A 19,049-nucleotide genomic window follows, 5' to 3' on the forward strand; every position below is an offset into this window, starting at 1 on the left:
GGGTTGATGCCCTGTACATGTCCTATGATTCCTCCACTGAGGAAATTACTTGCAGAGATAAATTTTGGAGCTTCTCTGAGGAAGTCTAGGCAACACAGCACGCATCTGTGAGGTTCTGTCAAATCAGGCTCATGTATCTGACAACATACATTCAGATATCATACTGGTTTGTTACAATGATTTGGACAAGGTACAAAGAAATGTGAGAAACCATTTGGTACCTCTGCTAGTTAAGACCCTGCAGGACTGCTGATTTTTATAACTTTCTTTAAACCTATAGCAAAGTAATTCAGCTATTTCACTTCAAGGCAGACTAGAATTTGGAGTTGGAGATGCTAAACTGAAGTCTTCAGGTGCAACAAAGGAGACTATTTAATAGTAGAAGACAAGAAAGGCAGGGTTTTCATCACAGTTTAGATCTCCTTTCTAATAATTATTTAGGTTTTATTGTGGGGCAACAGGAGAGCTGCTTTGAATATAGAGATCCACTTTATCCCTCCTTTACAAAAGGAGGCATTCCAGGCAACAAATAGCTGAACCTTTGGATTGGGAGGTTTCCATGCTTTTGGATGCCTGAGGACAGTGATGCTGAGAAAAGGCAGTAGAAGTGGAGAAGACTCACATCCATCTCCTATCCCTTATGACTCCTATGAGAGGACAACCTTAAACAATCATTTCAAGACAAATTTAATGCTTTAACAAAGAATGTGTCTCGGAGGTAACAGACGTGATAAAATAAAAATAAATAAATAAATAAATAAAAATCAAGCATATAGAAATACAGCCCTACATTGACCATTCCAGTTTAGTTAGGAACTTTGCAACTCATTTCTATAGTCAACAGAAAAATAAGCTGAATGCACCAATAGGAACAGGAAATGTTATCCGAATGATTGCATGCAAAGCGAGAATAGCATCTAAAGGCCATTGTAAAGGCTGGAATCAATCCACTCAGCACATTATTAATCCCCCTGAAAGACTGGCTGATCTTTGCAGGTAGTATAAATAAGCCTGCAGTCTTCTCCAGGCATGCTTGTTGTTTCCTCTGCATATGAAGAGGCCCCTTCTTTGACTTCCAGCCAATAAAATAATGTTTTTTCCAGATAATGAGCCACTTTACATGAGGAAAATACTCTAGCATCCTGGACCTGTCTAAATAGCATTCCACGTACTCCCGGCTGCTCAACACCCACACACGGTTATTTCCAATGCTCGTTCCATCACATCTCAAAAAAACTAACTCAATGTGATTGCAATCCTTTCTCAGCCAGCTTTCACAGTTGTAACTAGATGGGAGCCAAATCATAAGACACAGGGCTTTTGAGAAATGAAACTGCAAATATGCATTCGTCGGCTGTTGCCAAAATAATCACTAGCAGTAAATCCCTGCAAGGTTTTGTCTTTATTCCTTAAAAATGGAAAGTGAGTTATGTGTGTACTGGGTATGTACTGGCCGTTGTAGCATCTCCCCATCCACCGCTATGGGAAATCAGGAAGCCAGGAGTCATAGAACAGTGGTTTTCAGAGTCAGAGGTCATTTCTCTTCACTCCTACACAAAGCATGGTGCAGATTTAAATACGGCAATTTAAAAGTACACATTTTGGCAAAACAGGCCAAGTCGGTGACTAAGTAAATCCGAGACTAGATTTTCTCCACAGGTTTTATCATCTCAGTATTTTTATGGGGTTTGACCTGCATGGTTAGTTTCTGCAGCTCTCCATAGATAATGACTTAATCCAAACCGAAGTTGTTTTATTGCCCTCAAGGTGTGATACAATTTCAGTAGGGCAGTCTTCGCAACATCCTCCTCTCCAAACTCTGTGATACTGATCCAAGAGCAAAGAGAGTTCAGGATACTTAAATTCACTGCGAAGGTATAAGAATAATTGTCAGAATCATTCTCTTGCTGGGGAAGTTCTGATCTTCAGGATGTAAAATGGGGAGAAAAAAAAAATCCATTCTCATCCCTCAAACTAGCTCATGAGCTCTATCTGCAAATCCATGTTTTGGAAAGGTCGAGATCAGTGCAAAAATTGATGCAAGTTTATTTCAGGACAGAATTTGCATTTTTAACCTACAGATCTTTTAATATGAGCATTTGAGTTCATTACTGTTACCCCTCTTGTGTATGTTGTACCTTTTACCTTCCAAAAATTTGAATTACAGAAAAGTAAGGCAGCCATTCTGTAATGAATGTATCTTAGCTCACCAAGGCAACTTGCTTTGCTGTCAAATTTAGTAATGTATTTATATTCCTTTTAGGTGTCACCAGTCTGCTACACCTGTTTTGATGCTAATACAAGAGTGTTGGAAGTAGCTCTGCAGCCATCCACTCGCACAGCATCCCTTTGACTGAGCAAGGGCCATCCGTACACAGCACACCACTGTTCACTGCTAACAGCTGGGACATGTATCAAAGAGGTCAGTCTTGTCTTCTGGATTGAGAAGGTCGTGATCCACATGTGAGGCAGATGGGCTTCCATGAAGCATAATGGTTGTGGGTTTTACTTCATTAGATTAAATTAAAATTAAAAACCTGCTAACAAAACAGGTATTTTGCAAAGTTGAGCACTTGGACACCAAATTATAGAATAATGAAGACTGTTTCCCTTCCTGGCATTTTTCTGACAGAGCACAACTCAAAGAAAAGCAACCATTTATGCAGCCAAAGCAAATGCCCAAGCTTGATTTCACACCTACCATCCTTAATTTTCTCTCTGACATGGTTTTGGTTTCTAGGTATTTGTATTTAGTTTCTTCATACAGAGCTCCAAAATTCATCAAATTATAAACACATGAAAAAAAAACTGCATCACTTGCAGTTGGTTTGAGAATTACTGACCTTCTTTCCCACCTCTGACTGTCGGGATGCCTTTCAGAACAACTCTTGATCAACACCAGAGGCATCGGTCATCACACGCATCTTCTCAGGCTCTCTTCCCATTGGTGCTGCTCAGTCCTTTTGCAGAAGTCTTTAAGGAAAAAGACCGATGGCTCAGGCTGTCCTGTCCTGCCCCAAAATCCTGCTCAAGCCCAAGGCATCCGTTCTGGGGACAGCTCATGCACCCACTCCCTCTTTGGTTGTCCAGGCATTAACATAAGGGGAAAAGCAGATGGGAGAATGAGGAAGGGAAGCAGCTTATGCTTAGGGGTTTTGCACTCCTCAGAAGTGGTTTTAACTCTTAATCACCTGTAGAAATCACAGCCATCCTAAACCAGTCACTTTGCTATTCTTAGTCCTTTTGGTAACCACTTCTGTTAAGACTTATATTTTCCATGGACAAACTGCCAACCCATCTGAGCCACGGTTCAGCCACACACGTTGCCTGTTGCAAAGGGCAGTTTTTCTGTTCAGACTTAGATTATCAATCTTTGACTTGTGCTGTTGGAAGTCGATACAAACCCTATCTGCCTCAATTGTCCTTTCCCTTCTTCCTCGCCCCAGAAATATAAAGAGAAAGGTTGAAGTGCATTGGGCAGGATTTCAGTGCAAAGCCAAGGGATTTGTGCAGTGCCAAGGAGCACATGGGACACAGTCCAAGAGCATTTGCCCATGAAAACGTGGCAACCAGCCTTTGGATCGTGTGTCTCTTTGAGAACGGGACAGGAGCAAGGTTTGCCAGGGCACTCACTGGAGGCTAGAAGCAATTTTGTTTAAAACTTGCATAGTCTCACATGGCTGAAGTACAGAGCTGGAACATTACTGAGCAGGGATTACTCATATACTGGTGGTGAGGAGGATATAAAGTAATAATGACCTTAAGTGACATTAATCTAGATTGGATCCAGAGCCCAGACAAAAATATTCCCACTTATAACACTGTACATCAGGCACAGAAAAAAATACACAAGACAATAGGCCTTTCTACCACCTTGTCTTGCTTTTTTACAGGAATACAGTAACATATAGTCCTATGCATGAAAAGGTACATTTTTACATTCAGAAGGTTGTAGTTTTTTTAACGTATTCTGTGAGGTAAAGAATAATGAAAATTCCTGTGCTATCAGAACTACTCCTTTTGTGGTTCTTACCATAGCCACAAAACTGAGGTTGAGGTATTTAACGCACGATTTAAGACAAGTGCAAAACAACCTAATTACTCTAGTAGTTTACATATATATAACATAAGTTTTTAAGACTTTATATAAAAAAAAAACCCCACAGTGTTTTGGTTGGTTGTTTTGTTTGCTAAAAAAATAAATATGTGACAGCATGACTTACTGTTATTTTTGGACACTACTGAAATGTGAAAAGAACAAACCCCCAACTTGCTATTAATTGGAAATAATACATTTAATTTTTAGAAGGAAGGAATAATAGAAAACATACGTGGCTCTTCATCTCTGGTTGTCTGATCTTTCTCAGTTTTTAAATAAATCAAACCCTCTTGTGATTTCCACTTGTAATATTAGATCTTTAAATGTCTGGCTTACACTCTAGCATGAGCTCTGATGGCTGCCAACTTGGAGACAAACTCCTTTATACCAGACCTCCGTAAGTTGCTAGAAAAATTAGTTCTGTCTCACTTTTAACAGTCCTGTTTTTTAATGTGTTATTTTACTTAATTGCCATCACTTTTGCTGGTTGCATGACATTTAGTGAAAGGGAAAAATGAAATCACATTTTAAACTTCAGAGGTTAGAATTTCTAGATGCTATTTTCATGTTTAAAAGGATGAGATGGTCAAAAACATCCTTTATTTTGTTTAAACCGAGGGTAATGAATTGCAAGGAATTCTACATGAGACATGACGGCTTCTTACCAGACTTCTCCAGTGTGCTTCTGCTGAAGACACAGAAAGAAGTCACTTCAGATTTTGTTAGCATTATGCTGGAATTGTGGAGATTAGATGATGGGCTTTGAGCCATAAGCAATTAGTAATTAATGACCCGATTTTAAGAAAGGGGGCAGGGAGGAAGATGATTTAGACCTATTAATTTTATAAACAGACCAAAAATTTCCTATCTAAGATGCATGCTGGGACAGATCCTGTAGTTCTTCCCAAGATACCCCTCAGGACTCAGTAAGTTGAGAACAAAACAACAACAAAGAAAAGAACATCTGATTAGATAAAATTATCATCCATTAAGCATTTAAATGATACCCAATATACATTACCACACAGCAAAATCTTTTCAACCAATAGTTAAAAATCACTCTTAAGTCTGCCTTGATATTTTTATGCATTTTGTCTTGCTATGACTTCTACCTACAGGCGAGGCTTCCTAACAACTGGAAGAGAGAAGGTAGCCAGCACATGCATGTGATAGAAGAGATACAACATAACTTACACCATCTGATTTCGATAAGAAGCCATCACTATTTATAACTTTTTAATTTTATAACCTTTTTTTTTTTTTCCAGAATTAGTCCTCAAGCAAAGTCACTGTAAAGGAGAGATACATTGCAGAGGTACAGAAGTTCTGTTGGAGAGTTTTGTAGCAGCGAGTCATTCAGCATATCTGGGCGTTCTGGATCAGCAGAGATTCATCAGTGCCATGCATTGTTTTCTAGCAGTAAAGTTATAAAAGTACTGAGCCAAAGACAAAAGCACTGATAATTTAAGTGACTCTACTCAACTACTGCCAGGAAGTCAAACACAGCAGGCTATGCCTACTGCTAGCGCACAAACAGGGAACACTCCTTTATAAGAGCACGCACATCAAACGCATTGGAGCAGCAGTATTTGGTAAAACTTGCCAGGGTTAGAGGATTCAAGAAACACTGCAGTTTGTTGCACTTATCCCCCACCAAATTTGCTTTTCCTTACAAATCCTTAAAGCTATGGGAGACCGTCTGTGGACCCAGCATTAAAACAGAATTTGTAAACGCACCAACACAGAATGAAACTCTCTGTTGTTCCTACAGCAATAAGAGTGCTGTTACAAAGTAAGTACCTACAACAATTAGTCTTCCCCAAGCTGTATTTCTGAAAGAACCAGTTAAAACAATTATGAACTTACCCACTTCCCCATTGACAAGGTGTAATATTTTAAGTGCACCATTATTATCTCCTGTTACTGGCCACTGTCAGACGAGGCACTGGGCCAGGTGGATCCTTCATTTGATCTGTGTTTCTGTTCAGGCCTTTTGCTTTTGTTCTCAGCTGTCCAATTTTCCACACACTTTATATATAAACACTTGCCCTTCCATCCTCATTCAAGCTACTGTCCCTAGTGCATTTCATGTGCCTACAATATACAAGCCACACAATGAATCACACTTAGAAAAAAATCTGCACAAACACACAATACATCTAAATATCACCCTTTCAGATTGGTTTCACTACTTTTTGCCTGAAAATCATATCATATGTGCTGGTCTTAAAAAAAAAAAAAAATGCATGAAAGACAACTAGTTAATTTTCCATGCTGCAAATTTTATTACAAAATTAATATGATCCTTCATTATGGGAGAAGCTTGTCTCCTTATCCACTGGCTGTATCAGATGTGTTTGTCTACACTTCTATCACTTTTGTACAACACTTAACATTTTCTTAAGTATTAACTCTTGGCGCTCCTGTTTGATGCAGGGACACTTCCCTTGGTGGCAAATTCTGTTTCCCAAAGCATCTTTCTTTCCTCTCTTCCTTTGCAAGTTTCTATCTTGCTGGATATCATTATGCTGTTCCCCACTGTACATGCACGTTCAGAAGTTTCCCACCGCTTCCAGTGGGACAAATTTTCCTTGTTCTCCATCACAGTTGGTCAGTTCAAACTACAAAATGGGTTTGATGGGTCCTGCCATATTGCTGGCTAAGAAGCCACAGAAGCTGGATCAAAGTTATGTATAAAAGACACTGTTACATCTCAACTTTTTCTATTAGCTACTTGAAAATGAATCTGAGGATGTTCAAACGGTCACAAAGAGCAATTACATGTACAATGTTGAAGGTCTGCAAGTTTTCTTCAGGCACATCATTGCAAAGCACTCCTGCAAAACCCATCTCCATCTGTATATCTATATTGTGTCCCTCTATATTGTGTCCCTCAATTACTTTGCCCATTATGGCCATTAGTTCTCCAGCCTCTCATGAGCTAAATCTCATTCACTCATCTCCTTTACCTGTTGACGTATATTTACTTCATATAAACACTAGTTTGGTTATCTAGTTTCTAACCTCTTTTAATATAATTCTTTGTTTAAATTAGTAGAATGTATTAGAAATTAACAATGCTTCATTACAATTACAGATTACCTTCAGCTTCTTGTTTCTAAGGTTTTTGTTCTTTTTTGATACAACGTTGTATTTTCATTAGAGCTAATACAGCAAACGCTTAAAACCAACCCAGCAACAAACAAAACAACCCAACCAAACCATAAACCACAAACCAACCCAAAACTTAGGCAAATCAATTCCCAAACTCCAGGGCAGAAGCATCATTTGTTACCTACTGTGTTTTCCCTGCACTGTTGATACTGTCATCACTGACACTAACATGGCCAAACAAAAAATTTCTAAAATTGTATCACCTAGATCCACCTTTGACTTTGTTTTTTTTTTTTAAACACTTGCAATGCTGGAAGACTTTGTATAAGTGGAACTGTGTTAATGGGAATACAACATTAATAGCAGAAAGTTTAATTTTGACAGTTTCATTTAGTCGCAGAAGAAGAAAACACAGCCAATTCCTTTTGGCCAATTTAAACCATTTATTTCCATTATATATTAATGAAACACTTAAATGGCTTTTTTTCACTTAATTAGATCTAATATTATCCAGGAAGCCTTCAAGTATTTAAAGGAGAAATTAATGAAGCATATATAAAGTCTTTTAAAAATATACAAAAAACCTGTATACAAAATTTCTTCAATTTTTAGTTATATTACTACCATCTTTATCAACAGAGATACATTTTACAGGCTTCTGTGGAATTAAAAACATCAAGATTACTTAGTCTCAGCTCTAAACCTCTGCAGAAGTGTTCTTATAAATAAAACCATAATTATGACTACTTTTTGTAGCCATCTTCAGCAATTCTACTATTTTTAAGAGACAGCATGATATGAAACAAACTGCCCCAAACCCATCAATTCCTTACTTACATTTTTTCAAGGTGTAGTTTTTCAAGTATAGTACAAAACAGTATTTGTTGTGGCAGAAAGAAAGAGTCATTATTACTGTAGTTACTTCAAAACTCACCACTACAACTACATGACTTTTCAGGAAATTTTAGGTGGACAGGAATCAGAGCAGGCTGTAGTAACTTTAATAAAAGAACTAAGACTGAAGTAAAGTCTGAGTAAAAACAAAAGTTTGGTTATTTGAATTTCTGCTTTTTCCTTGCCTGAAACTCTTCGGTTTTATTTTTGACAGATTTTATTAGCATTGACAAGGCAGGATCTATGATCTTCTTAGCAACCTCTCCTTTCTTTGCCATCTTGTTCTCCGGCCCTTTGCTTGCCTCCTTAAGATCTTGCTCCTTTTCTTCTCTTCGGCGAGCTTTCTCTTCCAAAATCTTTTCTACTGCTTTTGTCTTCTTGAAATTTGGATCTGAAGGATCCAAATTAAACAGGGGAGAAGTAAACATGGCTTGGAATCTTGAATCGGCAACATTTACCTGAGGGCAGAAAAAGAGTATTGATTTTAGGTAACCTTTACTCACGATAGCAAAGCTTTCGTACACAGTAAAATGAGCTTCTCATGGAGACACAGCTCATGAGATGGGCAGTTCCAGGAATGGTGAACAAAGTCACAAAATCCCAGTGAGTGTGATGCAGAGATCCAGAAGATACTGTTTGTAAAACAGAATGTGTACAAGCATTCGCTTGTATATGCCTCTGTCGGCAGACCAAGGAAAGGTTTGTTGTTGAGAACTGCCCAGGATGAAAGCAGCAGTGGATAACAAGCAAAACAAACATAGGAATGAGTATTTTAGGCAATGAGTGTACAAGGCCTTGCATAAATACTGTCTTGTTATCTTAAACGGAGCCTGAATCTGTCCCCCTTCAACCTTGTGTCAGAATATTTCTTGCTTTTTGAAAATAGCCTGTACCTCCCTAAAAAGGTAGATCTACGTTGTTCTCCTTCAGTATATAAGACCACCAAATTTGTCCTGAAAATAATTGATATTACCAAGGGTTCTCACTGAGCCTCAAAATCAATAGTATACCATTACCTGGAAGTCATCTTCTATTAATTCTTTTTTCTTCATTAAGAGTTTCTTTTTCCTCTTGCTCAAATTCTGTTGTTCTACAATCTTTTTGTAATTAAAATGTTTTCTGGCATCATCCTCATCGTCCATCATAAGTAGGGCCATTTCAGCCTGTTACAAAATAAGAAAGTCCAAGTACACAATGAAATTAAGTTTTCTATGAAAAATAGGACAGTCTATTAATAAAGTCTGTATGATTCTACATACTTATAAATGAGTTGAAATAGGGCCATCAGGGCAGTGTTATTTCATCCATAACAACATTGTTCTAACATTTTGACATGTAACATTAAATACGATAGTTGATTTCCTTTTTATTAGATATAAAATAAAAGCACATATCCACATTCAACTTTCAAACATACTAATAATCTAATCTGAAAACTGTACACCGTAACTTAGAAATCACAAATGGACACAATTTTATATTGGTAATTATATAGCAAAATAAAAATTAACATACATGAATTTCATAAATTTATTTAGTTAACTTGTTCTGAGAAAGAATGAAAAGCAAACAGGCAACAGTAAACAATTCCATCTTCACGGTTAAAAGTCTACAGGACGAGGTTTGAACACACGGATGTTTCATACGATGCTGATGTTAAAAGTAAACGTTCAGCACCACCCAACACACAACCATCCTGGGAGAGCTTTACAGCCAGAGGGACTATCAGCTCAACCAGTATGGCTTCTGGGCCCTTACATTTCAGTGTTACCTAACTCTGGTGAGCTGTGTTCAACTATAATATGCCAGAAAGATATCACAGGATAATCTAAAAACATCAAAGCATGGACCATCTCCAGTTCTTCTTGGGTAACTTTTGTTCCAAAAGCTCTCGCTGTTAAAATCATACAGCTTTCTTCTATTGCTGTCCTATGGAATTTAGTGGTTCCACTCACAAACATGTAACGTAAATATTTGCAGAATTCAGGCAATGCAACATCTGTAAATCTTAACATTTTAAACCACTTTACCTTTTGTTTTTCAATTTCATCTTCATCTTCTGAAGTACTTTCAACCGATTCTGGCTGCTTCTTTAAATCTAAGTGCAAATATAGGACATGTACACATTTATTCAAGCTTATGCATGACAGCATAATTTACCTATGAATAGAGCCTCTAAATGCATCTCATTTTCTTGTAATCAATACTTAAACATCAGATGTGGAAAAAGGCTGAAACAGCGTCAAGAAAAATACCAAGTAGACTTAAAGCAATAAAAATCCGCTGAATATTTGTTTAACTTAAGGAAGCGGCAATATTCAAATGGCATAAGTCAACAAAAAAGAACAGTTAGGAAAAAAATGGTTTTACTGTATTTTTCATAGAGCAGTAGAGAGAAGTACCACAACAGTGCAGGCAAACATATGACACTACTCCTCTCCCAGGGCAATTTAAAGAGAAATTAGTTTATATACTCATAAATGTAATTGAAGCGTCCTGCAGTTCTCAAATTGTTTGTTCTTTCTACTTAAGTAGACGATGTAGTAAATACTTAGAATAAAAAGCAAATGTGCATCTCTCCTCTGTATCCAGAATACAAGTCTGCCAGCTGAATGAGTACATCAGCAAAAAAAAAAAAAAACCCGGAAAAAAACCCCGAAAAAACCAACCCCAAAAGACAAAGTTTCTAAAATTTGTAGGCAAGGTTAGAAGACCATATTGTGCTGTTAGCCATGCTAGTGCAAAAAACCCTCGCAAAAAAGACCTGAGCAGAATCACAGGAATGAAAATATGATTGGCACTATTCAGAATGAATTGAATATTCTTTTGAAGAAGCCTTCTTACTCTCTTAGAATTTACTTTAGATACACAGTGCTGATTAGACAGACATAATGAATAGTAACAGCATAAGACTTTAGTCAAACATAAACTTTAATGAAAACAGACCCATTTATAAATCCTACAAAATCAAGTTATTGTCTTTGGAATGCCTGTAGACCTCGATCGAGAAGGAGCAGGAAAGCAGGTGGTCTCCTGACCTGAACCACATACTCTTGACCTTTGAGCTTGGAATTACATTCCCAGGCAATTTATTACAGACCGCTGGGGGTACTCTCAAGGAAGATATTTGGCTCCGTTTTGTTAAGCCAGATTTGTAGTCAGACCAGAAATACAAACATGCCAGAAAAACGTCAAGTTATATCACCAATACTCTGGAACAGTACGCGTTTCTTGAAGAACAATTTTTCCTCCCTTGACTATTCTCTTAACTATTTCTAAATGGATTCCAAGCTGGAAATGGATTTCTAGAAGAAAGAAACCACCACCACCAAAAAATGAACTATGCAGATGCACAATGTCATCAGCTCAAGGACTAAACTGTTGATTTAGTAGTTCCAGAAAATGTGCAGGAAAATCAGATTCAGATACAATATTGTTACCTAACCTAGATAATTTATGTTAATGTGTAGAAGGGAGAAATAAATGTCTTCTGTAAGACTTCAACAACTATGAAATCTTTTATATTTTCCCCAAATTGGCTAAACTACAGAAAAGGAAACAGGGCACAGTGATATCAAGTGAAGACAATTATTCTAGAAGTTAAATCAGTAAATCTCTTATTAAGTTTCCACCCAAGAAAGGGCCCTCAAGTCATCTTCACATGTCTTTTACTATATGTAGAATCACAGAAGTGAAGATAGCTTATATTCATGCCTTCAGAGACCTCTGTTGCTGCAGACGGGGGTGAACCAGGCACTAGTATCAAACTATTTCTTACTATGACCCTATGCAGCTAATAAAACCGGCTTGTTACCTGAAATCACTCTGAGTGCTAAAAACTTTGCATCATGCTGAAAATAATTTGGTTTCACAATTCACAAATAACATTTTCCTTTTCCTGACATAGCCCCTCTCCCCACATGTATTCTGGAAGCGCCCCCCACCCCGCTTTTACACACCTGTGAATGTAAAAATCTATAAGAGTCCTCTCCAGCTGATTCCAAACCCTCTGATTTTACCTACCACCCAATCCGCACTGCCATCCTTTAAGCAGATTTGGTCCCCCTTTTGGAGCAGATACTCGTCTCCAATGCTGTGTAGAACAGAGCTGCCACCAGCCAGTGACAAAAGCTTCTGATCTCTGCTGCAACTCCCCCTCAAGCTGCCATTCGGCTCTTTCTCAGCTCAAGAATTTAGTTTGCAACATTCACTTTGGACATGATCAACTTTCCAGTGCTAACAGTAAAAGGCTAATGACAATTTTGAGACTGCAAATACAGAGACCGACCCCAGCCCAAAAACTCCTCTCACAAGACCTCTCACCTGTCTTACTCAGAAGCTTGAAAGCCTGTCTCAAAAGTCTTGCAAAGACACACGGTAAATGAATCAGTAATACAGCTATGACCTTTATCTTCCAAGTACAGGTTCTACAACCATACTCAGATTTTGCTGTTAACCTCTTGGATCCCCACAGCCATACTGCTTTCTTCCAGCATTAAAAAAAGCCATCATTTTCTCCATGTATCATAAATTAGATCATGAGAAAGCATCTAAATGGTATGGCACCTGTGGGAGTTGCAATAACGCGTAACGACATGTAGACCTTTTCCTCAAAGAAGAATCAATAGAAACTATGTTTGACAGTCTAAAGCGTTCTGGAACTATTCGGTGATCTCCAAAAGCAGGACATTGCTCTTTTGTTAATAAGCAATTACACTATTCAGCTATTAATCTTCCAACAGTTTAAGCTACAAAGCTCATTCTGTCCTACAAGAACCTTTTCCAAGACCCCACAGAAAGAGATGCACTAAGACTGAAACTGGCCAAGCCAAACGAAAGATTTACAACACTTTTCTGAAACAATGTAAAATGAAAGTGATTTTTTTTTTTTTTTTTTCTTGACAATATCAAACTAGAATCAAGCTTTTGAAATGCAACATCAAGGCTCAAATATATGCAGCATTTTACATTTTAGCCTGTGGTACTACTGAAAAAACAGGATTATGTGCATGTGAAAGCTTTGTGCAAAGCAAGCACCGTCATGACTTTCAGGAATGCTAATTTGCACAAACCTGCACAGACACTCTTTGGTATAGCAGGCATCAAGAATTTGCTTTACCTTGCCTCTCCCAAGGTGAGGTATCCACACTGTAAGAATCATGGCTGGTTTTACAAACAGTTTTCAGGAACAAAGACAAACCTGATGAACACACGCTTAAGTAGACTTACCATAACTTCCTGTCTTCCTGTCATAGCACTCCAATTTGTTACACCCTTTGTCTCACAGCTCCTAATAGCCTTGCTTCCCTTCAACTACCTCAGCTTGTCAAAACCTGACTGATACAAGACCCGCACACGTTACAGTCACCGCGTGGATCCAGCACAGGAGCAAACACACCACTGCAAAACCCTAACAGTGCTACCGCATCCTCTCGGTCTCTGCCCTGGTCCACCTGAGTCTGCAAACATATCCTGTCATATGCTTTGTCAGCATAATCTAAGATCATTTGACAGTCAGTTTAAGGGATAAATTTCAATCTTTCAGGGGAATTGTGGAAGGCTTATGAAAAGTTACAATCATTCAAGTTATTGCTGCCTGTACCCTAAATACAAAGTTGGCAGAGCTACAGCCTAGTTCAAAGACGACTGTAACCCACTTTCCCTAAGTGGATAAGCTAGCTGCGCTTAAAAGGAACCCCATCTCTGAGACATGGGCTGTTCTTGGTAAGCTTGGTGAACGCCAAAGTTGTGCTGTGTAACCAATGTTAAAATGTCAACTGGCTTGCAGCCATCCACTGTGGTCTCCCTTTAAAACTTCTCCAGGGCTAGCCACAGTCTGGTTTTCTCCTGTTTCTCAGTAGATTATCAGTAACCTTGCAGACAAAAGCTTCACTTTCTTAACCTTTATGTCTATTTTGCTATCCTCAAAGACTCCAATGAACACTAAAAGTCTATTCTCTGTATTACAGAGAAGAAGGGTTAAGAATCTGCAGATACGACCATTCTCTGCTGAGCCCCTCTGTGACACAAACAACTCCTTACATAATGCAGAAGAAAACATTTTTTTTTCCAGAGATTTCACATAGAACGTTGAAAAATTAAACATTAGTATGAGAGTATCTACATAGTCTTGCTATTAAAGAAAAAAAAAAAAGCGGTGAAAGGAATGGGATCTTTACAGTGAGTTCTGAAATAACCTATACACCACTCCCCAGGAAAGCATGGCAGAAAACAGCATTGTATGACACCTTAAACTGTGGTATTTTCTATAGAGCACGGGTAGGACTCATCCTACTGTTCTGTACTTCAGACTATTAAGACATATACACAAGCACGTTAAGACACAGTTGTCATCCAGGTTTTTTTTTTTAATTATTTACTTTCTCCTGCTATAAACTTCAAACAATCAGGACAGAAGCCTACGCTGGCCAGTATCAAATTAAAACAATTCACTCGTTTTAAATGGAACTTGTATCTGCTCTGCTATACTCAAAAAACCAACCAAAACGACAGACTGGCAATATTTGTAAGTCTGTTGCTATCTTCTTTTTCTTGCTGTTTTTGTTGTTTTGTTTTTGGTTTCTGACTTCTCCTTCCCCCTCACTTTCTATTTTTCTTCTTTTCATATACAATAGTATGAGCCACCCTTAGGTTTCGGCTCCCAAAAGGACAAAAAGCCAGGAACTCACACTTATTGATTATCTTTACCTTAAAATTTTAACCCTGCCATTCCACGTATCACAATATGCATCACTTTATAAGAACAGCACCTGCGAATTAGGCAAATGACACCTACTTTATTTCATTCTGAACATGCTACCTCTGCATTTACTGCAGCTCAACTTTGTTTCTAAAGCTCGTTATTTAAGGAAAGGGCAGATTTATTCCACAAGTCACCCCTCTTGACCCACCTGTTTTTTCAAATTCTTCAGCAAAATATGGGTCGTTGAGATCGACATCAGATGGAGGTTCATCTTCACTCAGTTCTTTCTCAGCAGCAGCCTGTAACAAAGGACAAACGTTATTTCAATCAACACATAAACAACCACTAAGGTTTCACTGGAATTAGACGTTCCTTCTGTTAGTAACTATTAACATGAAAATGGAAATATTTTATTCTGAACGTCATAAAAATAGAATACACTAAAATTGCTAATAAAGATAAATCAACAATTTAAAGTCTGTCTCACAGATTGAAAGCTTTTTGTGTACCTGAAGAAGGGCTATTTACATATTCCAAGGATCTATTTATTAGATGTACTCACAACCTGTGATGCATTAGCTAACCATACCAACAAATTACAGGATCACAGCATTGTTACGTCCTTACTTTACGTCCCACAAAAACTCTACTTGGGCAAAAAACTTGAGCAAGGAGCTTCATTTTGTGCTCTGAAATTCAAAAAGACTGAGTTCAGATTTAAAAGAACAAATTTTATTACTGGAAGTAGTGTGTCATACACCTTGCCCCTTGACTTACTTTATCAGACTGAACAAGAATATTACGCTAGCAAAAGCTGCTCTGCTACCTAACAGTGCCACTTCCTCTACGCACAACGCTCGTCTTCTGTAGGATTTGTTACTCATCAAATGCCAGTCAAAACTAACCAGAACACACAGTGTAACTCAAGTTGTAGACATTACTCTTAAAAACATTATTCCGCAACTTGAATTATGTTCAGAAAAATTTAAGAATTTAGGGAAGCCAAATTTTGTATGCCACAGGCTTTTTTCCCTAGCACAGGCACAAACATTTATCTGCCTGTTTCTGTATATTACTGCCACAGGAGTCAGTTAATTCACAATTACTTTCTGCGCGTGGAAAGATGAAGCAATAGCAATTTTCACATTACTACTGGACCATTTTGTTACTCATACACAGAACTATTTACCAAATTTGCTCTTGTAATTTCAAATTTGCTAGTAATTCTTTGCCAATACAGCTGTGGGAAATATGTCTGTATGATTTTAGGCTGAAAATTTCCAAAACCACTTGGTTCACAATCATAACTTTGAACTGGGATGCATAATGTAGAAAAAAGACTCTTCCTAAAGCATTCAAAAATGTCAATTAAAAAACAGCTGTTATTATGACTCATTTATCTTTAATGCAACACAAGTACATAAACAAAATCTTGTGTAAGCGTATGATGTACGATCAATAGCACCCTGAACATCCTTTTGCTCTGTAAGGAGGCACCCTCGGTCTTTCCACGTGAGAGACCACTGCACATTCAAGCCTTAAAACAGCACTGGAAGCTATACAATCTTTTTATTCAGTTTATCCAAAACGAACAATAACAGCAACCTAAGATACTGACAACAACTCCCCCCCGAGTGGCCAATGCAAACATTACCTTTCTCTTTTTTTTCAGCATTCTTTTTTCTTTCTTCTTCTCTAGATATTTTTGCCATGGAGTTAGGTTATCCTTTCCTTCCAACCTGCTTTTGACCATTTCTTCAGCATTTTCTTTGAGGCCTAGAACAAAAAATAGTAAGTTAAAAAAATGAGATGAATCTGAACTACTTTTTTGTTAATCGTTTTCTCCTTTGTAAAGGAATCATCTAGTTTTTCTTTAACAAGGCTGTGAAAACAATATAGATATTGTTTAAAACAACACTTTAAAAATAAGATCAGTTTACAGTATGTGTTTTTCCAAGTAAAATATTTCTTCAGTAACAAATCGTACAAGAGTCAGAAGAGACTGCTCATGCGATATCTGATTCCCTGCACTCTTGCTACTCCTCAGAAGTGTCTCCTCTCCAGACATTAGACTGCGCAGTCTACAGATGCCCTTTTTTAAGGGATTAACACAATAAAAATAACAACAGACAAATACAGAGCCCTTATATTTAATGTACCTTGCTATAATTAGTTATGATTCACAAACCCACTTTGAATACAGTCCAGTCGTTCCCATTTTTTGTGCATGGCAAAACAAAGTACAAAAGATGAAACGACTTGACGACTTTGAAATGTTAAATCACTATCAGAATATAGGGTCTTCTAACAGCTGTCCTGAACCCCTATAGCTGGTGCTCTCCATTTTACCCAGAGAGGTTATCTGGTCCTTGCTGTATCCGTATGCCTCGCTCACATGAGAACGATGCCATATATAGCATCTCCACTGCTGAAGCTTTGGCTCTGTGATCGTACTATGACAATGCTGCAGTATCTCTGATGCCCAGTGTATTTTTCATCCATCGTTGTAAGAGAGGACAATAAGCTATTATTTGAATACGTTTAAAGTTAAAATAAATCCGCAACTAGAAAGCACAGAAAAACATAAATAAAGCCTCAAAGAATTTATATGCTAATTATTATAGCTAATGTTATAACATGACATGCTCTGTTAAACTAGACAAGTTATTTTCAAGTCTTCTAGCCTTTTAAAGCTACCTAGTACCAGTCTGCTTTAACAACAGAAAACTATCTTAAATTAAAAACAGTACACAGCAAGTACAACAGTAAAACTAGATTCAGATTCAATGCTTGAGGTAAACAGCTTACTTTTCTTTTTTAAAAGTATTTGTTAAAAAGAAACAGAGACTAAGGGCATAGACTGCTTCAAACAGATCAGCCTCTCAAAGAAACAAAAAATATTTGAAGGAATGTTTTCTGTTATCACTGCTTACCAGTTCAAATTGTAATAACTCAAGCCAACGAAAAAAAAAAGTCAGCAAGAGAAATAAACCATCCTCTTATTTGGTTACCCACACCAAGTTACCAAAAGTAATTTTGGTATTTAGCACCTATTTGAACTGAAAGGCCAAAGAAGAAAAGTACCATTCTCTCATCAGATTCAGTAAGGGACTGTAACTATCAGACCATTAACTCAGATCTGCACCTCTTCCTTACTCTTTTGTTATGGATATGGTGTAAGAGAAGCCCTCAAGTTTGTGTTTCCTGACCTGTCAGCAGTTCGGAAAGGTAATAAATGCTTTGCTGAAGGAAGCTTCCTCTTTACTTTCAGAGCATGACAGTTTTCCAAGGGTCCTAGAAAAATATACCCCATAAGTGTGCAACATACCCAGCTCTAAACAATTCCAGCATAACAGAATTGGACTGTAAATTTGGGTGTGTTAATTAGTTTGACATTAAATTCCGTAATTTAGCACGGACTGCCACTGTTTCAAAACCTAGCACTTAAAGTTGCATGCACAAGTATGTCCTAAACTTTAATTTATGTAAATGTGCATTTTGATGGTTTCTCATTACATCATCACATTTTACCTTTTCCAGAAGATCTTAACCATTTGATCATGAGCATGTAGCTACTCAGTATTTTGTGTTACTGTTCAATAGATAGCTAGGTTACTGAACATAGTAATGTATAATAAAATTACCAAACATAATTGAACCCTACTCTAGAAACAGAATGGAGTTTTCTATAACACATATCAATACAGTACTCAGTGGTGCAAAACCATCACTTTAAAAAAGAATCCATTCAATTCCTGGAGCATCCCCATTTTACATCTTGAATACTTAAATCCAGAATAAGTGCTGAATTTAAAAGCAATCTTCATTTCTCGGTGGAAAAATCCTACACGCTCCAGGAATGCTTTTTCAAAAGTCTTTACATCACATAGCACTTGCATGTTGTGAGGACAACTACCGATTCCAGATGCAGCTAATACATTTTCAGTTCCTTGTTCACAAGACGGGCACTTGCAAAACCAAAACTTCACGATGTAAAGAGATGAACTGACCTGCCTTGCAACACACTGGAGCAGAATTCAGTGACAGAAAGACAGAATCCACTTCCTTGGCAGGAGGTAACAGCCTGAGCAATTAAGTATTTTTTCTCCTACCCGCAATTCCTTGCTTTGTTCACTACATCCTTTTTTTTAAACTTCTGTAACAAATGAGTCAGATATCCTACAGTTATCATCCTCTTTTATGACATGACTGATAGATCTTGGGAGCGTGTAGGAATCG

At 37.6% G+C, this 19,049-nt stretch overlaps 1 protein-coding gene across 2 annotated transcripts in view; it reads right to left on the reverse strand.

The window, feature by feature from the left end:
- Positions 1-7,640: 7,640 nt before the first annotated feature.
- Positions 7,641-19,049, reverse strand: part of ESF1 (ESF1 nucleolar pre-rRNA processing protein homolog) — a 34,343-nt gene continuing 22,934 nt past the window's right edge. For both annotated transcript variants that reach the window (XM_074151168.1, XM_074151167.1), the window contains exons 10-14: positions 16,465-16,586; positions 15,019-15,109; positions 10,138-10,205; positions 9,124-9,270; positions 7,641-8,565 (exon numbers count right to left, since the gene is read on the reverse strand). In XM_074151168.1, the coding sequence (XP_074007269.1) occupies positions 8,266-8,565; positions 9,124-9,270; positions 10,138-10,205; positions 15,019-15,109; positions 16,465-16,586 (728 nt within the window). In that variant the 3' untranslated portion in view covers positions 7,641-8,265. The remainder of the gene's footprint in view (positions 8,566-9,123; positions 9,271-10,137; positions 10,206-15,018; positions 15,110-16,464; positions 16,587-19,049) is intronic.

The sequence above is a fragment of the Numenius arquata genome, chromosome 7 (genome assembly GCF_964106895.1).
Source record: "Numenius arquata chromosome 7, bNumArq3.hap1.1, whole genome shotgun sequence".
Lineage (NCBI taxonomy): Eukaryota > Metazoa > Chordata > Aves > Charadriiformes > Scolopacidae > Numenius > Numenius arquata.